Source organism: Coregonus clupeaformis, chromosome 29 (genome assembly GCF_020615455.1).
Source record: "Coregonus clupeaformis isolate EN_2021a chromosome 29, ASM2061545v1, whole genome shotgun sequence".
NCBI classification, from domain to species: domain Eukaryota; kingdom Metazoa; phylum Chordata; class Actinopteri; order Salmoniformes; family Salmonidae; genus Coregonus; species Coregonus clupeaformis.
This window is the reverse complement of record NC_059220.1, coordinates 26,365,828-26,389,484: the sequence shown is the minus strand read 5'-3', so window position 1 is coordinate 26,389,484 and position 23,657 is coordinate 26,365,828. Positions and strand designations below refer to the sequence as shown.

Sequence of the window (23,657 nt, the reverse complement as noted above, 5' to 3'; positions counted from 1 at the left end):
GAGGCATCTGTTTCTCAAACTAGACACTCTAATGTATTTTTCCTCTTGCTCAGTTGTGCACCGAGGCCTCCCACTCCTCTTTCTATTCTGGTTAGAGACAGTTTGCGCTGTTCTGTGAAGGGAGTAGTACACAGCGTTGTACGAGATCTTCAGTTTCTTGGCAATTTCTCGCATGGAATAGCCTTCATTTCTCAGAACAAGAATAGACTGATGAGTTTCAGAAGAAAGTTATTTGTTTCTGGGCATTTTGAGCCTGTAATCGAACCCACAATTGCTGATGCTCCAGATACTCAACTAGTCTCAAGAAGGCCAGTTTTATTGCTTCTTTAATCAGCACAACAGTTTTCAGCTGTGCTAACATAATTGCAAAAGGGTTTTCTAATGATAAACTTGGATTAGCAAACACAATGTGCCATTGGAACACAGGACTGATGGTTGCTGATAATGGGCCTCTGTACGCCTATGTAGATATTCCATAAAAAAGCTGCTGTTTCCAGCTACAATAGCCATTTACAACATTAACAATATATTGTATTTCTGATCGATTTGATGTTATTTTAATGGACAAAAAAAATGCTTTTCTTTAAAAAACAAGGACATTTGTAAGTGACCCCAAACTTTTGAATGGTAGTGTATATATATATATATATATATATATATATATATATATATATATATATATACACACATCTGCATTACTGGCTGATTGGGGTTTTAGGCTGGGTTTCTGTATAGTACTTTGTGACATCTGCTGATGTAAAAATGGCTTTAAAAATACATTTGATTGATTGATATATATATTTCTAGAATTGTAATGTTTTCCACCAAGTGCTCCAACCAGGGGAGAGGGGGTAGGGACATAATAAAAAGGGGATTAAAAATGATGCAAGTAATGTTACTGGATAGACTTAAATTCTATCTACTAATTTCATAGATGATCTACCCCCCCCCCCCCCCTTAAAAAAAGTAAATGTATTCTCCACCCTCCGCATGTTCCCTGCATCTTGCGCCTGTATTTCAGCAAGCTGAGGAGCCTATATTTAACTGTTGTTTGGGGAGGAGAGGTGGCGGTACTCTACCCCAACGACTCCACACATGGAATTCCAACTGGAGCCTCTGTCGTAAAACTGGCTTCAGGGTAAAGGCCTTGCCTCGACCTGACATTAAGGGGCATTTAAAATAAAGACACTGTCTGATTTGCCATGGTGATGAATGCCTAACCCCGCACAGGCCTTCTGTGAAACACTAAACTCCCCTGGGCAGTAAATGAGCTCTGACTGTTCTATTTTATTTGATACTATTTCATTCAGTAGCGTCCCTGGCTCACTGTCCGCCCCACTGTCCGCCCCAATTACCCAGCAGTTGAAGAGAGCTTTACGTGGCCGTGGCCTCCGCTGCCCTTGATGGGAGGAAAGGTCCCTCTCTGTCCCCACATGAGCCCTGGGACTGGGTGAACTACGGATACTCTCCAGGAACATCTACATGTACTGTAGCCCCCAAAGGGACAGACACCTCTGTGGACACATTGAAAGGGACAGGCACCTCTGTGGACACATAGAAAGGGACAGCCTCAGAAGACTCTAGGGAAAACACAGTGCAACATGCAGGTCTTAGTAGCATTGCTCCTTGTGCAGGAGAGAAGGGATGGATGGATCCTAGCACCCTCACCCTAACCCCCACCCCCCTATCCCCAGAGAGAGACCCAGAGAGAGGTCATCACCTCCTGCCCAAACAGGAAGGCAGATCAAATGAGGATCATGTTTCTGCACGGTGGAGTGAAGGAGAGGGCTGCCGCTAGGCCAAGGAGTCTGACCTGCTCCCGTGCATCGTCTCGGACCAGACACGCACATACATACATCTGCTTGACTACTTAGGAGAGCCTCACTCTGGAGAAGAGGAATATGGAGGGAGAAATCTATTGCCTGAACATCCCTGAACCTTACTAAGGCATCAAAGAGTAAAACAGGAGTCATCATGAGACTCCCCAGCCATAGTGCTGCATGGATAAGGAGCTGCTTTCATATGTAGAATTCAGCCCCGGTAACCTCTTCTCCTCTCAGCAGTACACTCTCTAGTCCATGGAGGTGTGATCCAGTGTTAGCGCCAGCCACTCTGAGTTAGACACCATTAAGATGTGAATGGAAGTGATCTGATATAATTAAGACCATTTGGTTTCTTTAGGGTGGTTTATAATAGCGCAGCATAAATATTTATTCCTGGCGGCTGTCGGGGAGGATAAAAATGGGAGTCATAGGTGGACCTCACCAAACACTGAGAATTCACGCTCACCACTCCCTGCCAATACCCCGAGGACTCCCGGGCGAGACTGTTACATTTTTTTCCTGCAGTAGAGATCAAATAAGAGGGCCCTTATGTTACATTTATTGTGTTTAAGTCTTCCATTTTTCCTAATAAATGAGTGACAGCTTGAGGTGGGTCTGGGGCTCTTTTGTAGACTCTTAGTATTTTCCCCCAGGTCAGAGAGGATCAGGGTTTAACAGCAATCTGCACTAGGAGGGGAGAGTGGAGAGCATATCTAATTGCTTTCATATGCCGTATTATTGGTGGATTTAAATAATCACAGACACCAAGGCGCTGGGGGGCAACGCCTTTAACCCCCGGACGGCCCAGCGGACCACTGACTTACTGGCTGGCTGGCTGACTCACTGACTAACTGACTGGCTAACTGACTAGCTGGCTGGCGAACTGGGCAGACCATGCCGGCGAGCACCGAGCCCGATACCAGCCACATGAACACGTTTCTCATGAGAGTGTTGCTCATTTACTGCATTTCCATCCAGCTTTCGTATCATCTGTAAACGTTTCAGAGAGATAGACTTGCTTTGGCCAATATGAAGACACTGACATTTCTCACATAAGAGTAGAGAGCATGATCAGGGCTGGGGGATATGGGGGAGTGATAAGGCATGACACGATGTCTGGAAACAAATAAAATATGCTTCAGAGCGTCTGAGAACCTGAATCTACCCTGAAACATGGGAGAAGACAAAATCTACAATAAGGATCCTACTACATATAAGTCAGGATGCCTCTCTACATGCCTGGTGGTGTTCTGTGAGTTGGTTATAAAAGAGTGAAATAACACATCTTACCAGTCAGGTCTCTCTTCAGCTTCCTCATGTCCTTTGTGAGGTCTTCAAACTTGACCTGAGCGGCCAGGAAGAAATCCTGTGGTTCAGGAAGTGGGAATACACTCTTGTCTGTTCCTGCATGCTGTAAACCAACAGACAACCCATAAATGACAAAACATCAGTAAAAAACAGAAGTCGTTAGCTTTTAGTCCATTGTAGGAAATGTGTTCATAAATATTGTACCTCGTCGAAATTGCGCAGATAGTATGCAACCACATAATCCACCAGACTGATACGATTGTCCTAAAAGATACAGAGATCAGACACAAAGTATACTGTAGATAAAACCAGTATAATATGTGTTCATGTGTGGTGAGTGTACCCTGCTCTTGACGTCCTTCAGTTTGGGCAGAATCTCCAGTCCAAAGCCATCAGCCTGACCTCGCGTCCTGTTGCCTCCATTCATGTAGTTCCCAAAGGCTAGGACCAGCCCCATCACATCCTTCACACTGCTACAGTCCAGCAGATCCTGACAGACACACACACACACGGTCAGCATGTTATAAGCTCATACACTGACAAACCAATAAGATTGAAGTCATGTCATGTCTTACTTTGCTCAAGGTGGAGACTATTTCTACTTTGCGGTGGATGGAGGACATGGAGTCGAGGAAGATAGACTGGAATATGATGCAGTGGGACCGGCCAGAGAAGTCTGGAATCTGTGAGAGTTCATACAAGAACCTGCACAAGGGGAAATAATGTGTTATGACAAAATTAAACAAAATGTCCGACAGGAAGAACTATTTTTAATCCTTGGCTGCGCTGCTTCCACACACACACGGCTGAGTCAGTATGGCTTTCAACTAGCAGCTGATAGTCATGAGTCGTCCTGCTCTGATAGTTTGATAGGTCCAGGGTCAACTGAAGGAGGGCCAGAGCGCTGATTGATCAAAGGTAGCATCAGGCCGACTCATGTAAACAGGGACATATCCGAGGAGAGCAGTAATATCCTGTGTGATCAGACTGCTGATGGAGGCAGACACTGAGTGGGTATGACTCACAGTCTAGTGACAGCTCTGTTCAAACATGGCCGTCAACCCCACAGTGACAAGTCATTAACAGGCCAGCTACGTTTAACCCCCATGGGAGGGACGCCTCCCTGAGAGCCAGCAGCCATCTATCTCTCTCTTTCACTCTGAGACACACACATGTGGACACAAGCATGCACACACACACGCTGTGTAAGACACACAAACATTCAACACACACGCAAACATGCACATGTTTCGAGTCAGTCAGCCAGCCATGGAGCTTTCAGATCATGGAGAAGCCCATTCCCTCAGTGCTAAATACACAAAGGTTGCAAAACAGACCAGGAACACATATTTACTGTCTGAGCAACACTAAGGAGCTTGGTTTATTTACTTCTTAAAAGAGAAATAAACACAAAAGTGATGCCACCTTTTCTAAGTTATGTTTTTGTTAAATATCTCCCTATAATGGTTTGGCTCTAAAGAACCACTCGATATGACGAGTGAGCCTCAGGCTGCCAAATACTAAAGTGTTTCAAAATCAAACTGTTTGTCTCTGGCTGTACACATTAAAAACCACATGATGCATTTCTAAAAAACCTCTCAGCCAAAATCAAAGTTGCCTCTGAAATTGTGTTGACGTGGTGAATTCACTGGAGGGGACGGTTCTCTGTGTGTATCAGGTTCTAGTTCTCTGACTGCAGTAGAATTCAGGGTCCAGTGTTCTACTACCCCTCTCCCTGAACCCTTGGGTGCTGGAGAAGTACTCTTACTGTTCAGGTTTGTCCAGTAGCTTCACCTCGTCCTCCTGGGATGTTTCATAGTGTTTTTTTATCTTCTCCAGCTCATCACTAGAGGCCCTCTGTGATCACACACAAACAGGACAGATTAGAGGACAACAATAGAGCTGTAACAATGAACGATTTAGACATAGTCAAGACAAAACAAGACAGAATAACAATAGACAAATGTTGAGTGTGACATCATTGAGAAATGAGCTGTAGGCTAGCAGATGTTATGGAACCCTGGTGTAGTTTTAACAAATGCATGCTGAGAAAAATACTTAAAGGCCCAGTGCAGTCAAAAGCGTGATTTTCCTGTGTTTTATATATATTTCCACACTATGAGGTTGGAATAATAGTACGAAATTGTGAAAATGATGATAATGCCCTTTTAGTGTAAGAGCTGTTTGAAAAGACCACCGGAAATTGGTGCCTGTTTCGGTGGTAAATTAGTTAATAGACCAATTAAAAAGAGAGTTCCAAACCTCTCTGCCAATAACAACTAATTTTTTGTTTTCCCCTCCCCACTCAGACCACTAACAGACAGTCCTTGCAGAATTCTTGCTTGAGAAATTGCTCTTTGTTAAGAAGCTATTTTTGTTTATTTTTGACCATTTTAATTGAAAACAATCACAGTAAGGTACTTAATTGTTAACAAGAAATGATTTGATATTGAGATAAAAACAGCTGCATTGGACCTTTAAAAAGGAATTTGGCATCTCACATTTCTCTCATACTTTTGGATGACTTTACAACACACTTCTGAATACTCACATTTTCATATAAAGCCTCAATGGTCTCCAAATCCACCACAGAGTTATCCACAGTCAAAACAGCTGGAACAATATATTCATTTATTAGAGGCATTCTCTTATAAAGATGGAAATGTTGGGCAAGCATGCTGTCTCAATTGCTTCCTGGGTTTGGAGCCCAACCTGTCAGGGAGGTTAAATGCTTATACATGCTATGTACAAAATGATTGGAAAGCAACTAAACACTAGTATCATTCAGATGCTAACATACACATCACGGATCATCTTAACTATCCACTTTAAATACATAATATGCATGTCTACTATTTTGTTAAGTAATTTAACTATAGACAACTTTTGAGGTCTGAAATGTCTGACAAACTTTGATTTTGGAGTGAACTATCACTTTAAAGTGACTGAATGAGAGTATTAGGAAGTGGTGGGGTATCTGGGAGTGGGATCAGGCAGGCCAGGGCAGCCGTGGTGTCAGAGCAGAGCAGAGCAGAGCCCACCTCACACGGGGGCTCTCCTCTCAGGCCGACATGCAGAGGACTAAGCCTATTGGCCACGGGTCACAGGAGAGAGCCTGTAACTGTTTAACCCCAGGACCTGCAGCCAGAACCACCACAGTCTCCAGTAATGATCTCTAAAGGGGGGCCGCAGAGAGAGAGGAGGGGAGAGAGAGAGAGAGAGAGAGAGAGAGAGAGAGAGAGAGAGAGAGAGAGAGAGAGAGAGAGAGAGAGAGAGAGAGAGAGGAGGCTAGAGGAGAGCAGGAAAGAGAAAGCAAGTCTCTTATCAGCAAGAGAAAAAGAGAGTGAGAAAGAAAGTGTGAGAGAGAAAGTAAGAGAGGGAGAGCTCTGCTCAGTGTCTCAGATAGAGGATTCACGGCTTTATGGCTGGGTGCAGGTCAGGGAGGAGAAGAGGGAGCAGACTGGGAGGGATGGCTCCTCATCTCATAGCTGATATGGATCTGTGTGCTGTCAGTTGCAGACTGCAGAGTGACGCCTGCTCTCAGATCAGCCTAGAACAGACCCAATATGAGAAGAAACAAGCCCCTCTCCATGTCACTGTGGCCACGTCATGTCTCAGAGTGGCATGACTAGCAAAGAGCCACCAGTGAAGTCGAGCCAAAAGCACATGACTGTACTGTATATAGTGACACCCCTGGATTCATTAAGCATTTTACCTTCTATCTCCACACAAGGTCTCCAAATCAGAAGAAAAAGATCTGCGTCCCAGAATCCAAGCATTCTTCCACTGACATCCACAGCTTCCCCAAGCCCCTACGACCAGCTGAGGCAGTAGAGCAGCCCCGGAGGCTGGATCAGAGTGGAGAGCAGCAGGCTGGAGAGCAGGCTGGAGGTGGAGGGCCATTTCCTACCTCTTATTAGAGTGGATTACTCAAGGCCTCAGCATGCCCCCCATGCAACCGTCAATCACACACCAAAGGAGGGCAGCAGCGCAGTGCAGCACAGTGCTCTGAGCCAAGGGGGCCAGGGCCCGGATATCTCTCCACACTGGGAGATCAAAGGAACCCCGTCACCGCCTCACTCCCTTTCCCTCCACTTCTCACTCATCGCTCAGGGTGTGTGTGGTGTGTGTGGTGAGGTGTGGGGGAACCTCCCCTCTGCCTTGAACTGCGGTGGCCCAGGAGGTCCCCCAGCCAGGCTCAGGCCCTCCGTCGGCCCCCTCTCCCTGCACTGGGTAACCAGAGCCCCCCTCCCCTCACCCTAGTGGATGTAATTACATTACATGTCCCATGTCCTTTTAATTTGCCAACAAAGGGCAGGCAAGCAGGCGAGGCCAGGGACCAGGGCCCTTAGAAGTGCTTATTAAGCCACTCCGCTGCATTGTCAGATTCAAATTGTCCATTTCACCTACACCTCCCATTAAGGCTGTAGGAAGCAGGCTCACGCTGGGAGAGAGCAGGCTCTTTTATTGGGGGTTCTTTACCTCGACACCGACAGAAGGAGAAGTAGAGAGAACAAAACAAATAAAAAACCAAAAACTGCAGCTTGGCCCAATGTGTTGTTTGGCTTGCATTGGGCCGCCGTTTTTATGTGGCGGTGTGGTGTCCGCTGACTGCAAACGTGGATTTATACACACTCAGATCATTAGCAGGGTGTCGCTCCCATTAGGTTGTGGAAACCGTCACTGGCAACAATAAACAGATCCGCCGTGCCGCAAAGACTGCCAAACGCTCCACTCCCAGTATCAACCCAGTGCACTCAGGTTTAGAGGTATGAGCGGGACGGATTTATTCATCCCGCTCTTCATACCACACCCCGCTGGCTTTCTGTTCGACTCCCACCCGCTACCGCAAGTACTGGTCCCGATCCCCAACCGCAGTCCTGCAATGTTATTTTAGGGGTATGTGACGCAGCTCACTTGGATGCTATGGTCCCAGCAATTTTAAGCCCTACAGGCAATATCAAAATGCGCTAAAATAACCTAAGAGGTTTAATTACCAGAGATTCTCACGTGGCCAATTATATTAGGCTATTACTGGGCTATATCAGCCAATAGATTAGACATAGTTTGAAGAGAACGGAGTTGGAGAGACTTGCACTTTATCTTGAGCTACGTTTTATAGCCTACCTTTTAGGAGTGAGACTATTTTCAGACAAATATATGGATGATCAATATGTATTTCTAGGCAATGTAGTAAACTATAGCCTAATCATATATAGAAAGTACATTTCCTTGGAAAGATAACTGCCCCGTGCTTCTCCGCCATTCATAGGCTATAGCCTCCTCTATTTAATTGAGACCACATGCGCACATGATCTCGCATGTATGGCTACTGAACTTGAAGCAGAAAGAATGATGAGAGCGGATACTTGCACTTTCTCTTGAGCTACGTTTTGCATATAGGATATAACCTACCTTTTAGGAGGACGATTTGCAGGCACAGACAAATAAATTCTCGCTCACCATGGTAGCCTATGCGTGGGTTGCGGATTTTCATTTTCAATTATCACCTTTTTTTATTGCACCTCGACTCACGTTGGTTGAACGCCCTCCACTTCTTTCCATTATCAATATTTATTTACATACACTGTAGTAAACTGTATTCTAATCATATTTAATTGGATTACAATGAAAAAAAACTGCCATTGAATCTCTGCGCATGCATATGCAGCCTACTCTATTTCATTGAGACCACACGTACAGTGCCTTGCAAAAGTATTAATCCCCCTTGGCGTTTTTCCTATTTTGTTGCATTACAACCTGTAATTTAAATGGATTTTTATTTGGATTTCATGTAATGGACATACACAAAATAGTCCAAATTGGTGAAGTGAAATGAAAAAAATAACTTGTTTCTAAAAAATAAATAACGGAAAAGTGGTGCATGCATATGTATTCACCCCCTTTGCTATGAAGCTCATATATAAGATCTGGTGCAACCAATTACCTCCAGAAGTCACATAATTAGTTAAATAAATCCACCTGTGTGCAATCTAAGTGTCAAATGATCTGTCACATGATATCAGTATATATACACCTGTTCTGAAAGGCCCCGGAGTCTGCAACACCACTAAGCAAGGGGCACCACCAAGCAAGCGGCACCATGAAGACCAAGGAGCTCTCCAAACAGGTCAGGGACAAAGTTGTAGAGAAGTACAGATCAGCATTGGGTTATAAAAAAATATCCGAAACTTTGAACATCCCACGGAGCTCCATTAAATCCATTATTAAAAATAAAGAATATGGCACCACAACAAACCTGCCAAGAGAGTGCCGCCCACCAAAACTCACAGACCAGGCAAGGAGGGCATTAATCAGAGAGTCAACAAAGAGACCACAGATAACCCTGTAGGAGCTGCAAAGCTCCACAGTGGAGATTGGAGTATCTGTCCCTAGAACCACTTTAAGCCGTACACTCCACAGAGCTGGGCTTTACGGAAGAGTGGCCAGAAAAAAAGCCATTGCTTAAAGAAAACAATTTGCAAACACGTTTGGTGTTCGGCAAAAGGCATGTGGGAAACTTCCCAAACATATGGAAGAAGGTACTCTGGTCAGATGAGACTAAAATTGAGCTTTTTGGCCATCAAGGAAAACGCTATGTCTGGCGCAAACCCAACACCTCTCATCACCATGAGAACACCATCCCCACAGTGAAGCATGGTGGTGGCAGCATCATGCTGTGGGGATGTTTTTCATCAGCAGGGACTGGGAAACTGGTCAGAATTGAAGGAATGATGAATGGCGCTAAATACAGGGAAATTCTTGAGGGAAACCTGTTTCAGTCTTCCAGAGATCTGAGACTGGGACGGAGGTTCACCTTCCAGCAGGACAATGACCCTAATTATACTGCTAAAGCAACACTCGAGTGGTTTAAAGGGAAACATTTAAATGTCTTGGAATGGCCTAGTCAAAGCCAGACCTCAATCCGATTGAGAATCTGTGGTTGACTTAAAGATTGCTGTACACCAGCAGAACCCATCCAACTTGAAGCACAGTGGCTACTGTGCTTGAAATTTAGCTAGCTTGTTGCTACCTGGATAGCTACTAGTAAACAATAGCTGGAACGACCTAGCGAACAGATGCAAACTGGCTGAGTCAATTCAGTGGCTAGCTTTGCACTTGGCTAGTTAACAGTAGCTGCTAGGGGTAAGTTATAACCTACATTTGTGTTTTGTTTTTACATATTGGAAGCCAGAGTCGTTCAAGGAATTCGGGACATGGGTGACTAGTTAACGTTAGCTTGGCTCACTCTGTGTGTTCGTGCCGTGAAAGGAGGGGTTTCTTCTTTGTCTGAAAGCAATGGCTAGCTAGTATGCTAACTATTCTAGCTAACTAACTGGCTGAATAAATTGACGACGGACTCGCTCAAGCTGTCAGGACTAACCCACAACGTTAGACACGGACACGAACGATCTGCTTGGCGTGTTGACACACTGGTGGTTTGTTGTGGCCGAGTATTGGTGCTAAACCGTGTTGTTGGAGTCCGGCATGCTAGCTGTCTGTGGCGTCTTATGACTAGGTGCCCTGGACGATTTTCACGGAAGAATACTGTACCAAGTTAGCTAGCTGAATAAACTAAGTTAGTCTATTCCTAGAAAATATTGAACCGCTGTAGTTTACAACAATTATAGTTTCTGAGGTGGAAGTTGGGAGAGTTATATTTGGGTGTTGTGGTGAGGGAGGCCCCGCTCTCTCCTTTCCCAGATGTTTAGTTCATTTCATTCCGATCTCCTTTGCATTATTGTAGCCATTTTCTGTAGCCTGTCAACTATGCCTCTGTCTATCCCTGTTCTCTCCTCTCCGCACAGGCTATACAAACGCCTCACACCGTGTGGCTGCTGCCTCTCTAACCTGGTGGTCCCTGCACACACCACCCACGTGGAGTTCCAGGTCTCAGGCAGCCTCTGGAACTGCCGTTCTGCTGACAACAAGGCAGAGTTAATCTCAGCCTATGCTACCCTCCAGTCCCTCGACTTCTTGGCGCTGACGGAAACATGGATTACCACTGAAAACACTGCTACTCCTACTGCTCTCTCCTCGTCTGACCATGTGTTCTCGCATACCCGAGAGCATCTGTTCAGCGGGGTGGTGGCACAGGAATCCTCATCTCTCCCAAGTGGACATTCTCTATTTTTCCCCTGACCCATCTGTCTATCTCTTCATTTGAATTCCATGCTGTCACAGTCACTAGCCCATTTAAGCTTAACATCCTTGTCATTTATCGCCCTCCAGGTTCCCTTGGAGAGTTCATCAATGAGCTTGACGCCTTGATACGTTCCTTTCCTGAGGATGGCTCACCCCTCACAGTTCTGGGGGACTTCAACCACCCTACGTCTACCTTTGGCTAATTTCTCTCTGCCTCCTTCTTTCCACTCCTCTCCTCTTTTGACCTCACCCTCTCACCGTCCCCCCCTACTCACAAGTCAGGCAATACGCTTGACCTCATCTTTACTAGATGCTGTTCTTCTACTAATCTCACTGCAACTCCCCTCCATGTCTCCGACCACTACTTTGTATCCTTTTCTCTCTCGCTCTCCTCCAACACTACTCACTCTGCCCCTACTCAGATGGTAATGCGCCGTCGCAACCTTCGCTCTCTCTCTCCCGCTACTCTCTCCTCTTCCATCCTATCATCTCTTCCCTCTGCTCAATCCTTCTCCCTCCAATCTCCTGATTCTGCCTCCTCAACCCTCCTCTCCTCCCTTTCTGCATCCTTTGACTCTCTATGTCCCCTATCCTCCCGGCCGGCTCGGTCCTCCCCTCCAGCTCCGTGGCTTGATGACTCATTGCGAGCTCACAGAACAGGGCTCCGGGCAGCCGAGCGGAAATGGAGGAAAACTAGACTCCCTGCGGACCTGGCATCTTTTCTCTCCCTCCTCTCTACATTTTCTTCATCTGTTTCTGCTGCTAATGTCACTTTCTACCACTCTAAATTCCAAGCATCTGCCTCTAACCCTAGGAAGCTCTTTGCCACCTTCTCCTCCCTGCTGAATCCCCCCCTCTGTGGATGACTTCGTCAACCATTTTGAAAAGAAGGTTGATGACATCCGATCCTCGTTTGTTAAGTCAAATGACACTGCTGGTCCTGCTCACACTGCCCTACCCTATGCTTTGACTTCTTTCTCCCCTCTCTCTCCAGATAAAATCTTGCGACTTGTGACGGCCGGCCGCCCAACAACCTGCCCGCTTGACCCTATCCCCTCCTCTCTTCTCCAGACCATCTCCGGTGACCTTCTCCCTTACCTCACCTCGCTGATCAACTCATCCGTGACCGCTGGCTATGTCCCTTCCGTCTTCAAGAGAGCGAGAGTTGCACCCCTTCTCAAAAAACCAACACTCGATCCCTCTGATGTCAACAACTACAGACCAGTATCCCTTCTTTCTTTTCTCTCAAACTATTGAGCGTGCCGTCTTTAGCCAACTCTCTTGCTATCTCTCTCAGAATGACCTTCTTGATCCAAACCAGTCAGGTTTCAAGACTGGTCATTCAACTGAGACTGCTCTTCTCTGTGTCACGGAGGCTCTCCGCACTGCTAAAGCTAACTCTCTCTCCTCTGCTCTTGTCCTTCTAGACCTGTCTGCTGCCTTTGATACTGTGAACCATCAGATCCTCCTCTCCGAGCTGGGCATCTCCGGCGCGGCTCACTCTTGGATTGCGTCCTACCTGACCGGTCGATCCTACCAAGTGGCGTGGCGAGAAGCTGTCTCCGCACCACGTGCTCTCACCACTGGTGTCCCCCAGGGCTCAGTTCTAGGCCCTCTCCTATTCTCGCTATACACCAAGTCACTTGGCTCTGTCATATCCTCACATGGCCTCTCCTATCATTGCTACGCAGATGACACACAACTAATCTTCTCCTTTCCCCCTTCTGATAACCAGGTGGCGAATCGCATCTCTGCATGTCTGGCAGACATATCAGTATGGATGACGGATCACCACCTCAAGCTGAACCTTGGCAAGACGGAGCTGCTCTTCCTCCCGGGGAAGGACTGCCCGTTCCATGATCTCGCCATCACGGTTGACAACTCTGTTGTGTCCTCCTCCCAGAGTGCGAAGAGCCTTGGCGTGACCCTGGACAACACCCTGTCGTTCTCCGCTAACATCAAGGCGGTGACCCGATCCTGTAGGTTCATGCTCTACAACATTCGGAGAGTACGACCCTGCCTTACACAGGAAGCAGCACAGGTCCTAATCCAGGCACTTGTCATCTCCCGTCTGGATTACTGCAACTCGCTGTTGGCTGGGCTCCCTGCCTGTGCCATTAAACCCCTACAACTCATCCAGAATGCCGCAGCCCGTCTGGTGTTCAACCTTCCCAAGTTCTCTCATGTCACCCCGCTCCTCCGCACACTCCACTGGCTTCCAGTTGAAGCTTGGATCTGCTACAAGACCATGGTGCTTGCCTACGGAGCTGTGTGGGGTACGGCACTTCCGTACCTTCAGGCTCTGATCAGTCCCTACACCCAAACGAGGGCATTGCGTTCATCCACCTCTGGGCTGCTGGCTCCCCTACCTCTGCAGAAGCACAATTCCCGCACAGCCCAGTCAAAACTGTTCGCTGCTCTGGCACCCCAATGGTGGAACAAGCTCCCTCACGACGCCAGGACAGCGGAGTCACTCACCACCTTCCGGAGACATTTGAAACCCCACCTCTTTAAGGAATACCTGGGATAGGATAAAGTAATCCTTCTACCCCCCCCCCTTACACCCCCCAAAAAAAAAATAAGGTTAATCCCACTGGCTATAAGGTGAATGCACCTATTTGTAAGTCGCTCTGGATAAGAGCGTCTGCTAAATGATGTAAATGTAAGGAGCTGGATCAGTATTGCCTTGAAGAATGGACAAAAATCCCAGTGGCTGGATGTGCCAAGCTTATAGAGACATACCCCAAGAGACTTGCAGCTGTAATTGCTGCAAAAGGTGGCTCTACAAAGTATTGACTTTGGGGGTTGAATAGTTATGCACGCTCCAGTTTTCTGTTTTTTTTCTCTTATCTCTTGTTTGTTTCACAATAAAAAATATTTTGCATCTTCAAAGTGGTAGGCATGTTGTGTAAATCAAATGGTACAAACCCCCCAAAAATCCATTTTAATTCCAGGTTGTAAGGCAACGAAATAGGAAAAATGCCAAGGGGGGTGAATACTTTCGCAAGCCACTGTATACTAGGCGCACTTGATCTCACACACCCAACTAGAAGAGGAGAGGTAGGCTAATTAACTTGAAGCAGTGAATTCTGAGAATGTTTGAATAATGCGACAAAGATGTGATTTTAATACAATGGGTAGGCTAACACATACAAAGTAGAAAGATGACCGTTTCCAAATAATCTGCAGGACAACAACAATATTTGAATCCCAAAATTGTCTGTCTGACCGCCCGCTCCCAACCGCAGCATGAAAAATGCTGGCCGCACAATGATCTCTATCAGACCCGCAGATCCTGCGGGCATCCCGCGGGAATGCAGCCCTCTACCCTGGCTGTCCCCAACGGCTACAATTTACACACTCCTAACCGCTGTATCAGACATTCCCCGCACCATTCACATACATAAACATGTACAGTCAAATACACATATACAACCAAATACTCCACTCCTCTTTAGCTCCAAAGGGAAAATATCTATGTGATTTTGACCAGTGCAGGAAGGTTTGAATCTGATGAGACAGAATTCTCAGCAAAAATGTCTAATGTCATTCCAATGCTGTTCACTCACAACATTATGCAGTAGTTTGGAAAACTTGGTAATCTTCCATGTTCCACATGAAACACAAATTAATCTATAAAAGTGGAACTAGTCACACATTAGGAACTGTCAAGAAGCAGGAAACAATTTGCGCCAGGCTTCGACATTTCTTTACTAAAAATAACCACTTACATCTGCCATTTATCAAGTGTCTTTTCTAATCTAGTGAAAATAGGATTGTAACTGAAGTTTATTACTGTTTAATCGAAAAAAGAACGGCCTTGTTTAACAGACAGGAAATTAATGGTTTTCAGAAACAGTACAAAATCCTTCTGTAATAAGCTGCCAAACAGCTTGGTTTTAACACAGATCGTTAATTGTTTGCTCTCACCTTGCTGAATGTCCTTCATTTCCAGGTGCAGACTTGAGATGAGGATGCCCACTGCTTGGGAACGTTTCCCATCCAGCAGTTTGATAATCTGCAGAAGAGACATACCGGTAAACATCATAATTTAATCACAGTGATTACATGGGAGAGCGAGAATAATATTTACATTATATATCCTTTATTTGATCACCATATCCATTTGATTCAAGTGGCACCATTTATACAGTTGATAAGATGCAGACCAACAGTTCATTTTTTAAAATGCAATTAAGATTTATTTTACTAGAATATTATAATTTGATATACTGTACACACTGTAAGTCATCCACTGTCTTTTTCCCAGAGAGGCCAGAGGAAAGTATCACTTAGTCACTTCCCAGAGCCAAACCACTTGAAGATATATTGACTCTGGAAAGGGACAGAAGAGGTGCTCTAAAGAAGAATCATTCTAACATCTCTGTGGAGTGTCTGGATTGACCCTAAAGCCAGACTCATCTACACAGTGTCATAATCCTTCCCGGTCCGTGATAACAGGCGGCTGAGAGAGAGACAGATGATAGAGACCCACAGGCTACAGACAGCAGGCCTTATCAAATGACATATTTAACAGTGCAGAGCACAGAGTACAGAGAAAAGGTTCCCCTTTAAAAGTGCATTAATGATGTAGTAGGGCCCGGAACAAGATCAGTATCGCGATCCTCATTTGTATCGTGGCAAAGAAGAAAACACAAAGCGGATCTAACTTCTTTAGGAAAACAGCCCTAATGTTGGAAACACTCATCATTATGTTGTCATCCAGAGTCACATTTATTTATTTTCCAAGCTATAACACACAATATTTTACATACAGCAGATTTTTAAAGGACCACAGAGTTCGATCTACTTCGTGTTTTCATTTTTGCCATGAAAAAAATATCGCAATACTGGTATCGTCACAAAAATATTAAGTCGCAGGAAAGTAAAAAAGTTAAAAAGTAAACCATAAAAGGACATTGTCAGTGTGGAAGAGCAGGCAAGGGTTTTTTATAACAAACTATAAATTCACAGGATTTTTATTTGTGCCTACACATGGTCACAATTACTTATGACTGAATTACCCATAAAGCTAGAAACAGTTTTGGCAAGGTAAAGCCCAGCTCTAAAACTTAATGTCTCAGCCTTCTTCATTAGGTAACACTGGCCGTTATTACTGCATCTCAGCTACTGGGCCATCCAGTGGGAACCAAGGACCAGAAGCGTTAGAAGTGAGTATTGCATTACAGAAGGTAAGAGTGCATGCTGCTTTGACGTCCATTACTAATATCACACTGGGGATCTCCCTGTACAGGGACATGAGAGGGGAGCAGGCAGAGTGAGAGGCTTTTCCAACACCTTTAATGAACTGCACTGGTCGGTCCACACTAAAAGCCTTCCAGGAACCTTGGCCACTCGCTGTGGCTCCAGAAGCACCAATTAGCCCGACCAGTTAACTTAATAAGAAAAGACAACTGATCTGGAGGAACAAGCCTGTATGCTTACTCTCAGACACGCAAGGAAGGAACCTTCCGATGCTGATGCTAAGAGGTCTCTGTTCGCAATCCAAGTATGTCTCAAAAGATAACAGCTACCTCCAGTGGACACTGGGAGAACTACCCACCAATCCAAGCCAAACTGAAGTCCTTACAGCAGACCAAAAAACCCCCACTTGAAATAGACTGTAGACATTGGTTTGACATTGAAATTAAGGTTGAAATAACAAAAAGAAGAGACAGTAGTTTGAGGAGTTGCAGGTGGCTGGTGTTGGGGAGAGGGCACCAGGTTCAACAGAGAGCTGATAGTTTATACAGCCATGGCTGAGGGGGCAGGCAGCTATACGGGTGACTGGAAACCAACCATGTCTGAGTTCACCCACCCTGGAGATGGTTAAAATAACAAATGGATCAAGAGAGCTCATAAATTACCACCTCCAATGAACGCTCAACATCTCTACACAACGTTCTGCACTCTCCATGTGTTAATCTTACACCCACTCTCCCACGTCACACTCAACACTCAAAATATGCTTTTAATAAACCCCAGTGTGAACGATCATAAGTCATCTCTAAAGACATAGCGTCTGAACAAATTAAAGCCACTGTTTGTTTTACAGCGATCCATGGTGTACAAACTGGATAGGAGCTTGATTCATGTGGGTGGTGGGAATTGCTGTGTAATGTTTACGCAGCCTGTATTACTGGTGTACACGCGGGGCGGTGGGTGGGGGGGTATGGTGAGGGGGACGGCCTGCCGGTCCTGGCACTGTAAATCCTGTCAGGGTGTAATCTAAACAGCCCCCACGCTGTGGCTAGCTGGGTTTCCTCATCTCATCTCTGTAGCACTACACATCGCTCCTGCAGCTCATATCCTCACATCCAAAATGCAGCGACACGCGCAGCCTCTCTTCTCCACTTTAAACGCCCTCACAGGTGTCCTCTCCTCTCCATTGCTCTCCTCCCGCCTCAGTGTGGAACCGAGTGGAGCCACATGCCTACAATTACCCCCAGTCTGGTGTAGTGTGGCCTGGGCGGCTGTGGAGTGTGGAGGCTGACAGGGAGCTTATTCCCCTGCATGTAATCTCTGCTGCTTTGATATGATAATCAGTGGCGCGAAAGGAAAGGCATCCAGAGTAAACAGCAGCTTTCATTTGTATTGGACACATGATACAGATTAGCCCTGTGCGGACTCATTCCACCAGCCCCTGTTCCCCAACACTGAGGGTCCTGCGTGTGGAGTTGTGCTTAACGAGGGAGGTGAGTGAAATGACTAATCTCCATAATGCACACACACATTCTAGTCATTTCCCTGACTGGGCCCACAGGCATTAGCTGATCTGGCAACACTTTCTAGACAAGTAACAAGTGCGTCAGGCATGTATAGCTGTACTGTCATCACACACACACACACACCATTGTGCCCTACAGCCAACATGCTTAGCACAGTGAAAACCATCATGTGTGCAGTGTAGCTGCTCTTCATAAATTGATAGAGACAATTATAGGGCAGAGATTAACTGACTTGTCTCTGTATTGTGTCGTATCGGTGTGGTGGTGAGGCCGGGACAGGACTATTGGCTTGTCAGATCTCCTCTGGGGCAGATATTGCAGAGTAAGGCAAGACAGTGCTCTTGATTGACCCTGTGTCTCCGCAGGCCCAGTCTGGCTCTGTCTGTTAGCTAGCTGGATGACAGTCTGCTCTTCTCCTTTCTATCCCCCTCTCCTTTCCCCTCTCCTCTTTCCCTCCATCCTCCTCTCACCAGCCCCCCTCTCCTCCTCCCTCTCCATCCCCCTCTCCACCTCTCCACCCTCCTCTACACTTTCCTTTCCATCCCCGTTTCCTCCCTCCTCCTTTGTCCAGTCAGAGCCTGTAGTTCTGGGAACCTATCAGCAAATGATGATTCAGAGAGTTTGAACGTTGGAGTATAAACTTTTAGGGATAAAAGATGAAGAAGTAAACAAGTTACTTTTGTTTATCTGACCTTTCTAAAAGTGTTGGAGTGCCAAGGGGCTGTAGCCAACCCTTTCCACAGTTGTGGTAGCGTCTCCCAATAATCATAGCTGGACTGAGTATAGTATAGCCCCTGGTGGAGAAGATGCTCTTCTATCAGCATTCGGCACAAATCACAATGGATATCTATACCACATATTGTATCTACCATCTCAAATAAGAATGAAAAAATCAAATGTTAGTTAATTTAGTTTTCATGAAGGAGAAGTATCCCCCTATCTAATGGGTTATGTGCCATTGTGTCTGCACAGCTCAGGCCAATTCTCAGGGCCCATGTTGTTGTCAAGTCCAATGCTGCAACTCTGCACTTCCGCAGCCGTGTGTGTCAGCGCTCCCACATGGCCCTAAGTGTGGCGTCCAAGCAGATAAAATCTTCCATTGTACCAGACTGTCCCCTTCCCAATCCATACACATTCTGATCAATCTGTCAAGGCTCCAGTCCACTCTAGAGGCCTCAGTGTGGGTGAGTGTGTCTCCATCTCTAGTGCTCTCCATCCAGTCTGGTCACTCTGAACCCACAAACTGGCCCAATATTTGATCAAGCTCAGCCAACTGTCTTCTGTCTCCCTGACCCTGCCTGCAGGACTGGCTGGCCCCTAAATCAGCCTCCTAGCTCACGTTGATATCTGACTGAGCTGCTTTCCCAGTAAGCATATTTTAGACATTGTTGTCAGGTGCATTTTAAGTGCTGATTGAAAGGTGAAAATACATATTTTCAGGATGTAAAAAATATGTATTTTCCAGACGTTGAAAATACGTAATTTACAGATGTTGAAAATACGTATTTTTCAGTCATTGATTCTATGGCCAAATATCAACTGCATATTTACATTGACAATGAAGTAAGCATTATATCACAATACTACTTTTTCAAGTCTCCTAATATAGGAAAGAGGAGCCAACTGAAGATTGCAACAGAATATGTATTATTGCTCCCACTGTCACTTATGTTAGCTTTTTCAAAAGCTCCCTGCCATCCAGGACCTCTATAACATGTGGTGTCAGAGGAAGGCCCGAAAAATTGCCAAAGACTCCAGCCACTCAAGCCATAGACTGTTCACTCTGCTACCATCCGGCAAGTGGGTTGGCGCCCCCCCTTGGTTTGTGCTGTGGTGGAGACCTCTGTGGGCTATACTCGGCCTTGTCTCAGGATTGTAAGTTGGTGGTTGAGGATATCCCTCTGGTGGTGCGGGGGCTGTGCTTTGGCAGAGTGGGTGGGGTTATATCCTTCCTGTTTGGCCCTGTCCGGGGGTTTCTTCGGATGGGGCCACAGTGTCTCCGGACCGCTCCTGTCTCAGCCTCCAGTATTTATGCTGCAGTAGTTTATGTGTCGGGGGGCTGGGGTTAGTTGGTTATACCTGGAGTACTTCTCCTGTCTTATCCAGTGTCCTGTGTGAATTTAAGTATGCTCTCTCTAATTCTCTCGTTCTCTCTTTCTCTCTGAGAACCTGAGCCCTAGGACCATACGTCAGGACTACCGGGCATGCTGACACCTTGCTGTCCCCAGTCCGCCTGGCCTTGCTGCTATTCCAGTTTCAACTGTTCTGCCTGCGGTTACGAAACCCCTACCTGTCCCAGACCTGCTGTTTTCAACTCTTAATGATCGGCTATGAAAAGCCAACTGAGAGACCTGAGCCCTAGGACCATACGTCGGGACTACCGGCCGTGGTGACTCCTTGCTGTCCCCAGTCCGCCTGGCCTTGCTGCTATTCCAGTTTCAACTGTTCTGCCTGCGGTTATGGAACCCCTACCTGTCCCAGACCTGCTGTTTTCAACTCTTAATGATCGGCTATGAAAAGCCAACTGAGATTTATTCCTGATTATTATTTGACCATGCTTGTCACTTATGAACATTTTTGAACATCTTGGCATGGTTCTGTTATAATCTCCACCCGGCACAGCCAGAAGAGGACTGGCCACCCCTCATAGCCTGGTTCCTCTCTAGGTTTCTTCCTAGGTTTTGGCCTTTCTAGGGAGTTTTTCCTAGCCACCGTGCTTCTACACCTGCATTACTAGCTGTTTGGGGTTTTAGGCTGGGTTTCTGTAAAGCACTTCGAGATATTAGCTGATGTAAGAAGGGCTATATAAAATAAAATTGATTGATTGATTGAAATGGTACCGGAGCATCGGCTCTCGGACCAACAGGCTCCAAGACAGATTCTACCCCCAAGCCACAAGACTGTTAAATAGCCAGACTGCTAAATAGTCAATTAATGGTACCCAAACTATCTGCACTGACTCTATCTTGCACTGACCCTACACTCACTCACTAGTCTATATATACACACTATATTCAGTGCCTTCTGAAAGTATTCAGACCCCTTGACTTTTTCCACATTTTGTTACGTTACAGCCTTATTCTAAAATTGATTAAATTGTTTTCATCAATCTACACACAATACCCAATAATGACAAAGCAAAAACAGTTTTTTAGAAATGTTTGCTAATTTATAGAAAAACAACAACTGAAATATCACATTTACATAAGTATTGAGACCCTTTTACAAAGTACTTTGTTGAAGCACCTTTGGTAGCGATTACAGCATTGAGTCTTCTTGGGTATGACGCTACAAGCTTGGCACACCTGTATTTGGGGAGTTTCTCCCATTCTTCTCTGCAGATCCTCTCAAGCTCGGTCAGGTTGGATGGGGAGCGTTGCTGCACAGCTATTTTCAGGTCTCTCCAGAGATGTTCAAGGGTTCAAGTCAGGCTCTGGCTGGGCCACTCAAGGACAGTCAGAGACTTGTCCCGAAGCCACTCCTGCATTGTCTTGGCTGTGTGCTTAGGGTCGTTGTCCTGTTGGAAGGTGAACCTTCGCCCCAGTCTGAGGTCCTGAGCGCTCTGGAGCAGGTTTTCATCAAGGATCTCTCTGTACTTTGCTCCGTTCATCTTTCCCTCGATCTTGACTAGTCTCCCAGTCCCTGCCGCTGAAAAACATCCCCACAGCATGATGCTGCCACCACCATGCTTCACCGTAGGGGTGGTGCCAGGTTTCCTCCAGACGTGACGCTTGGCATTCAGGCCAAAGAATTCAAACATTGGTTTCATCAGACCAGAGAATCTTGTTTCTCATGGTCTGAGAGTCTTTAGGTGCCTTTTGGCAAACTCCAAGCAGGCGGTCATGTGCCTTTTACTGAGGAGTGGCTTCCGTCTGGCCACTCTACCATAAAGGCCTGATTGGTGGAGTGCTGCAGAGATGGTTGTCCTTCCGGAAGGTTCTCCACATAGGAACTCTAGAGCTCTGTCAGAGTGACCATCGGGTTCGTGGTCACCTCCCTAACCAAGGCCCTTCTCCCCCGATTGCTCAGTTTGGCTGGGCGGCCAACTCTAGGAAGAGTCTTGGTGGTTCCAAACTTCTTCCATTTAATAATGATGGAGGCCACTGTGTTCTTGGGGATCTTCAATGCTGCAGAAATTTTTTGGTACCCTTCCCCAGATCTGTGCCTGGACACAATGCTGTCTCGGAGCTCTACGGTCAATTCCTTCGACCTCATGGCTTGGTTTTTGCTCTCACATGCACTGTCAACTGTGGGACCTTATATAGACAGGTGTGTGCCTTTCCAAATCATGTCCAATCAATTGAATTTACCACAGGTGGACTCCAATCAAGTTGTAGAAACATCTTAAGGATAATCAATGGAAACAGGATGCACCTGAGCTCAATTTTTAGTCTCATAGCAAAGGGTCTGAATACTTATGTAAATAAGGTATTTCTATTATTATTATTATTATTATTATTATTATTATTATATGTTTTTGCAAAAATGTATAAAAACCTATTTTCGCTTTGTCATTATGGGGTATTGCGTGTAGATTGCTGAGGAAAATGTTTTATTTATTCCATTTTAGAATAAAGTTGTAACATAATGTGGAAAAAGTCAAGGGGTCTGAATACTTTCCGATTGACACTCCCACACAAAACCCACACACATTCACATACACTACATACGCACACACATAACACACACACGCATACTGACACAACACAAACATTCATACAAACACATTACACACACAGTTTTATGCTCATCATTTGCTGCTGCTACTCTGTTCTTTATTTTAGTCTTATTATTATCTATCCTAATGCCTAGTCACTTTACCCTGCCTTCATGCACATACAGTATCTACCTCAAATACCTCGTACCTCTGCACATTGATCTGGTACTGGTACTCTCTGTATATAGCTCCATTCTTGTGTATTTTATTTTAATTCCTATTGATGTTAATATTTTATTTTTAAACTCTGCATTGTTGGGAAGGGCTCGTAAGCAAACATTTCATGATAAAGTCTACACCAGTTGTATTCGGCGCATGTGACGAATAAAATTTGATTTGATTTACATTAAGGTAAAGTAGGGTAAAATACAGTACACTTCAGCGTTGTAGTCGAGTTGTTAAACTTCCGAGTTCAAGTCGGGTCCCAAGTCCCCTGTGCTTGAGTCCATGTTGAGTCACGAGTCCCTATGGTTGATGTCTGAGTGGAGTCCACATATCGCAGTATATCGCCACTCCTTCATGAAAAAAAAGCGACTACATTTATTATTCATCACTACCTCACAAGTTTTACTCAATACCTGTGTTTCACTACTTATTTACTACGTAAATAAATAGTAAGTCAGGCTCTCAGCTACTTTTTTGTAATCGCCCACTGATATTTGTTTAGGTGTTTTATTGCAGAGTAAAAGCTAAAGGGAGACTTGTCAGAACCTGGCTATGGGATGCAGGGGGTAAAGTGGGAGTGAACATGGAGACGACAAATTCAAAGACAGCCTACTTTTCTATACTCAAGGGGAGAGAGAGACAAATAGCTAGACTGTTTTACTATTAAACTCAATACTAGTATTGTTTTCAGTTTCGTAAAGCAGATTGTGTTTCTTAACCAGGCAAATCTAAATAGAAGGTTGGTGACTGGTGGTTACAGGGAAGCAAGAA

At 45.5% G+C, this 23,657-nt stretch overlaps 1 protein-coding gene across 3 annotated transcripts in view; it reads right to left on the bottom strand.

Annotated features, from left to right (window-relative positions):
- Window positions 1-23,657, bottom strand: part of LOC121544473 (formin-like) — a 92,835-nt gene that overhangs the window by 25,646 nt on the left and 43,532 nt on the right. For all 3 annotated transcript variants that reach the window (XM_045209139.1, XM_045209140.1, XM_045209138.1), the window contains 7 exons: window positions 15,207-15,294; window positions 5,683-5,744; window positions 4,900-4,988; window positions 3,707-3,836; window positions 3,475-3,621; window positions 3,336-3,395; window positions 3,114-3,234 (listed from right to left, as the gene is read on the bottom strand). In XM_045209139.1, coding sequence (XP_045065074.1) covers window positions 3,114-3,234; window positions 3,336-3,395; window positions 3,475-3,621; window positions 3,707-3,836; window positions 4,900-4,988; window positions 5,683-5,744; window positions 15,207-15,294 — 697 coding nt within the window. The remainder of the gene's footprint in view (window positions 1-3,113; window positions 3,235-3,335; window positions 3,396-3,474; window positions 3,622-3,706; window positions 3,837-4,899; window positions 4,989-5,682; window positions 5,745-15,206; window positions 15,295-23,657) is intronic.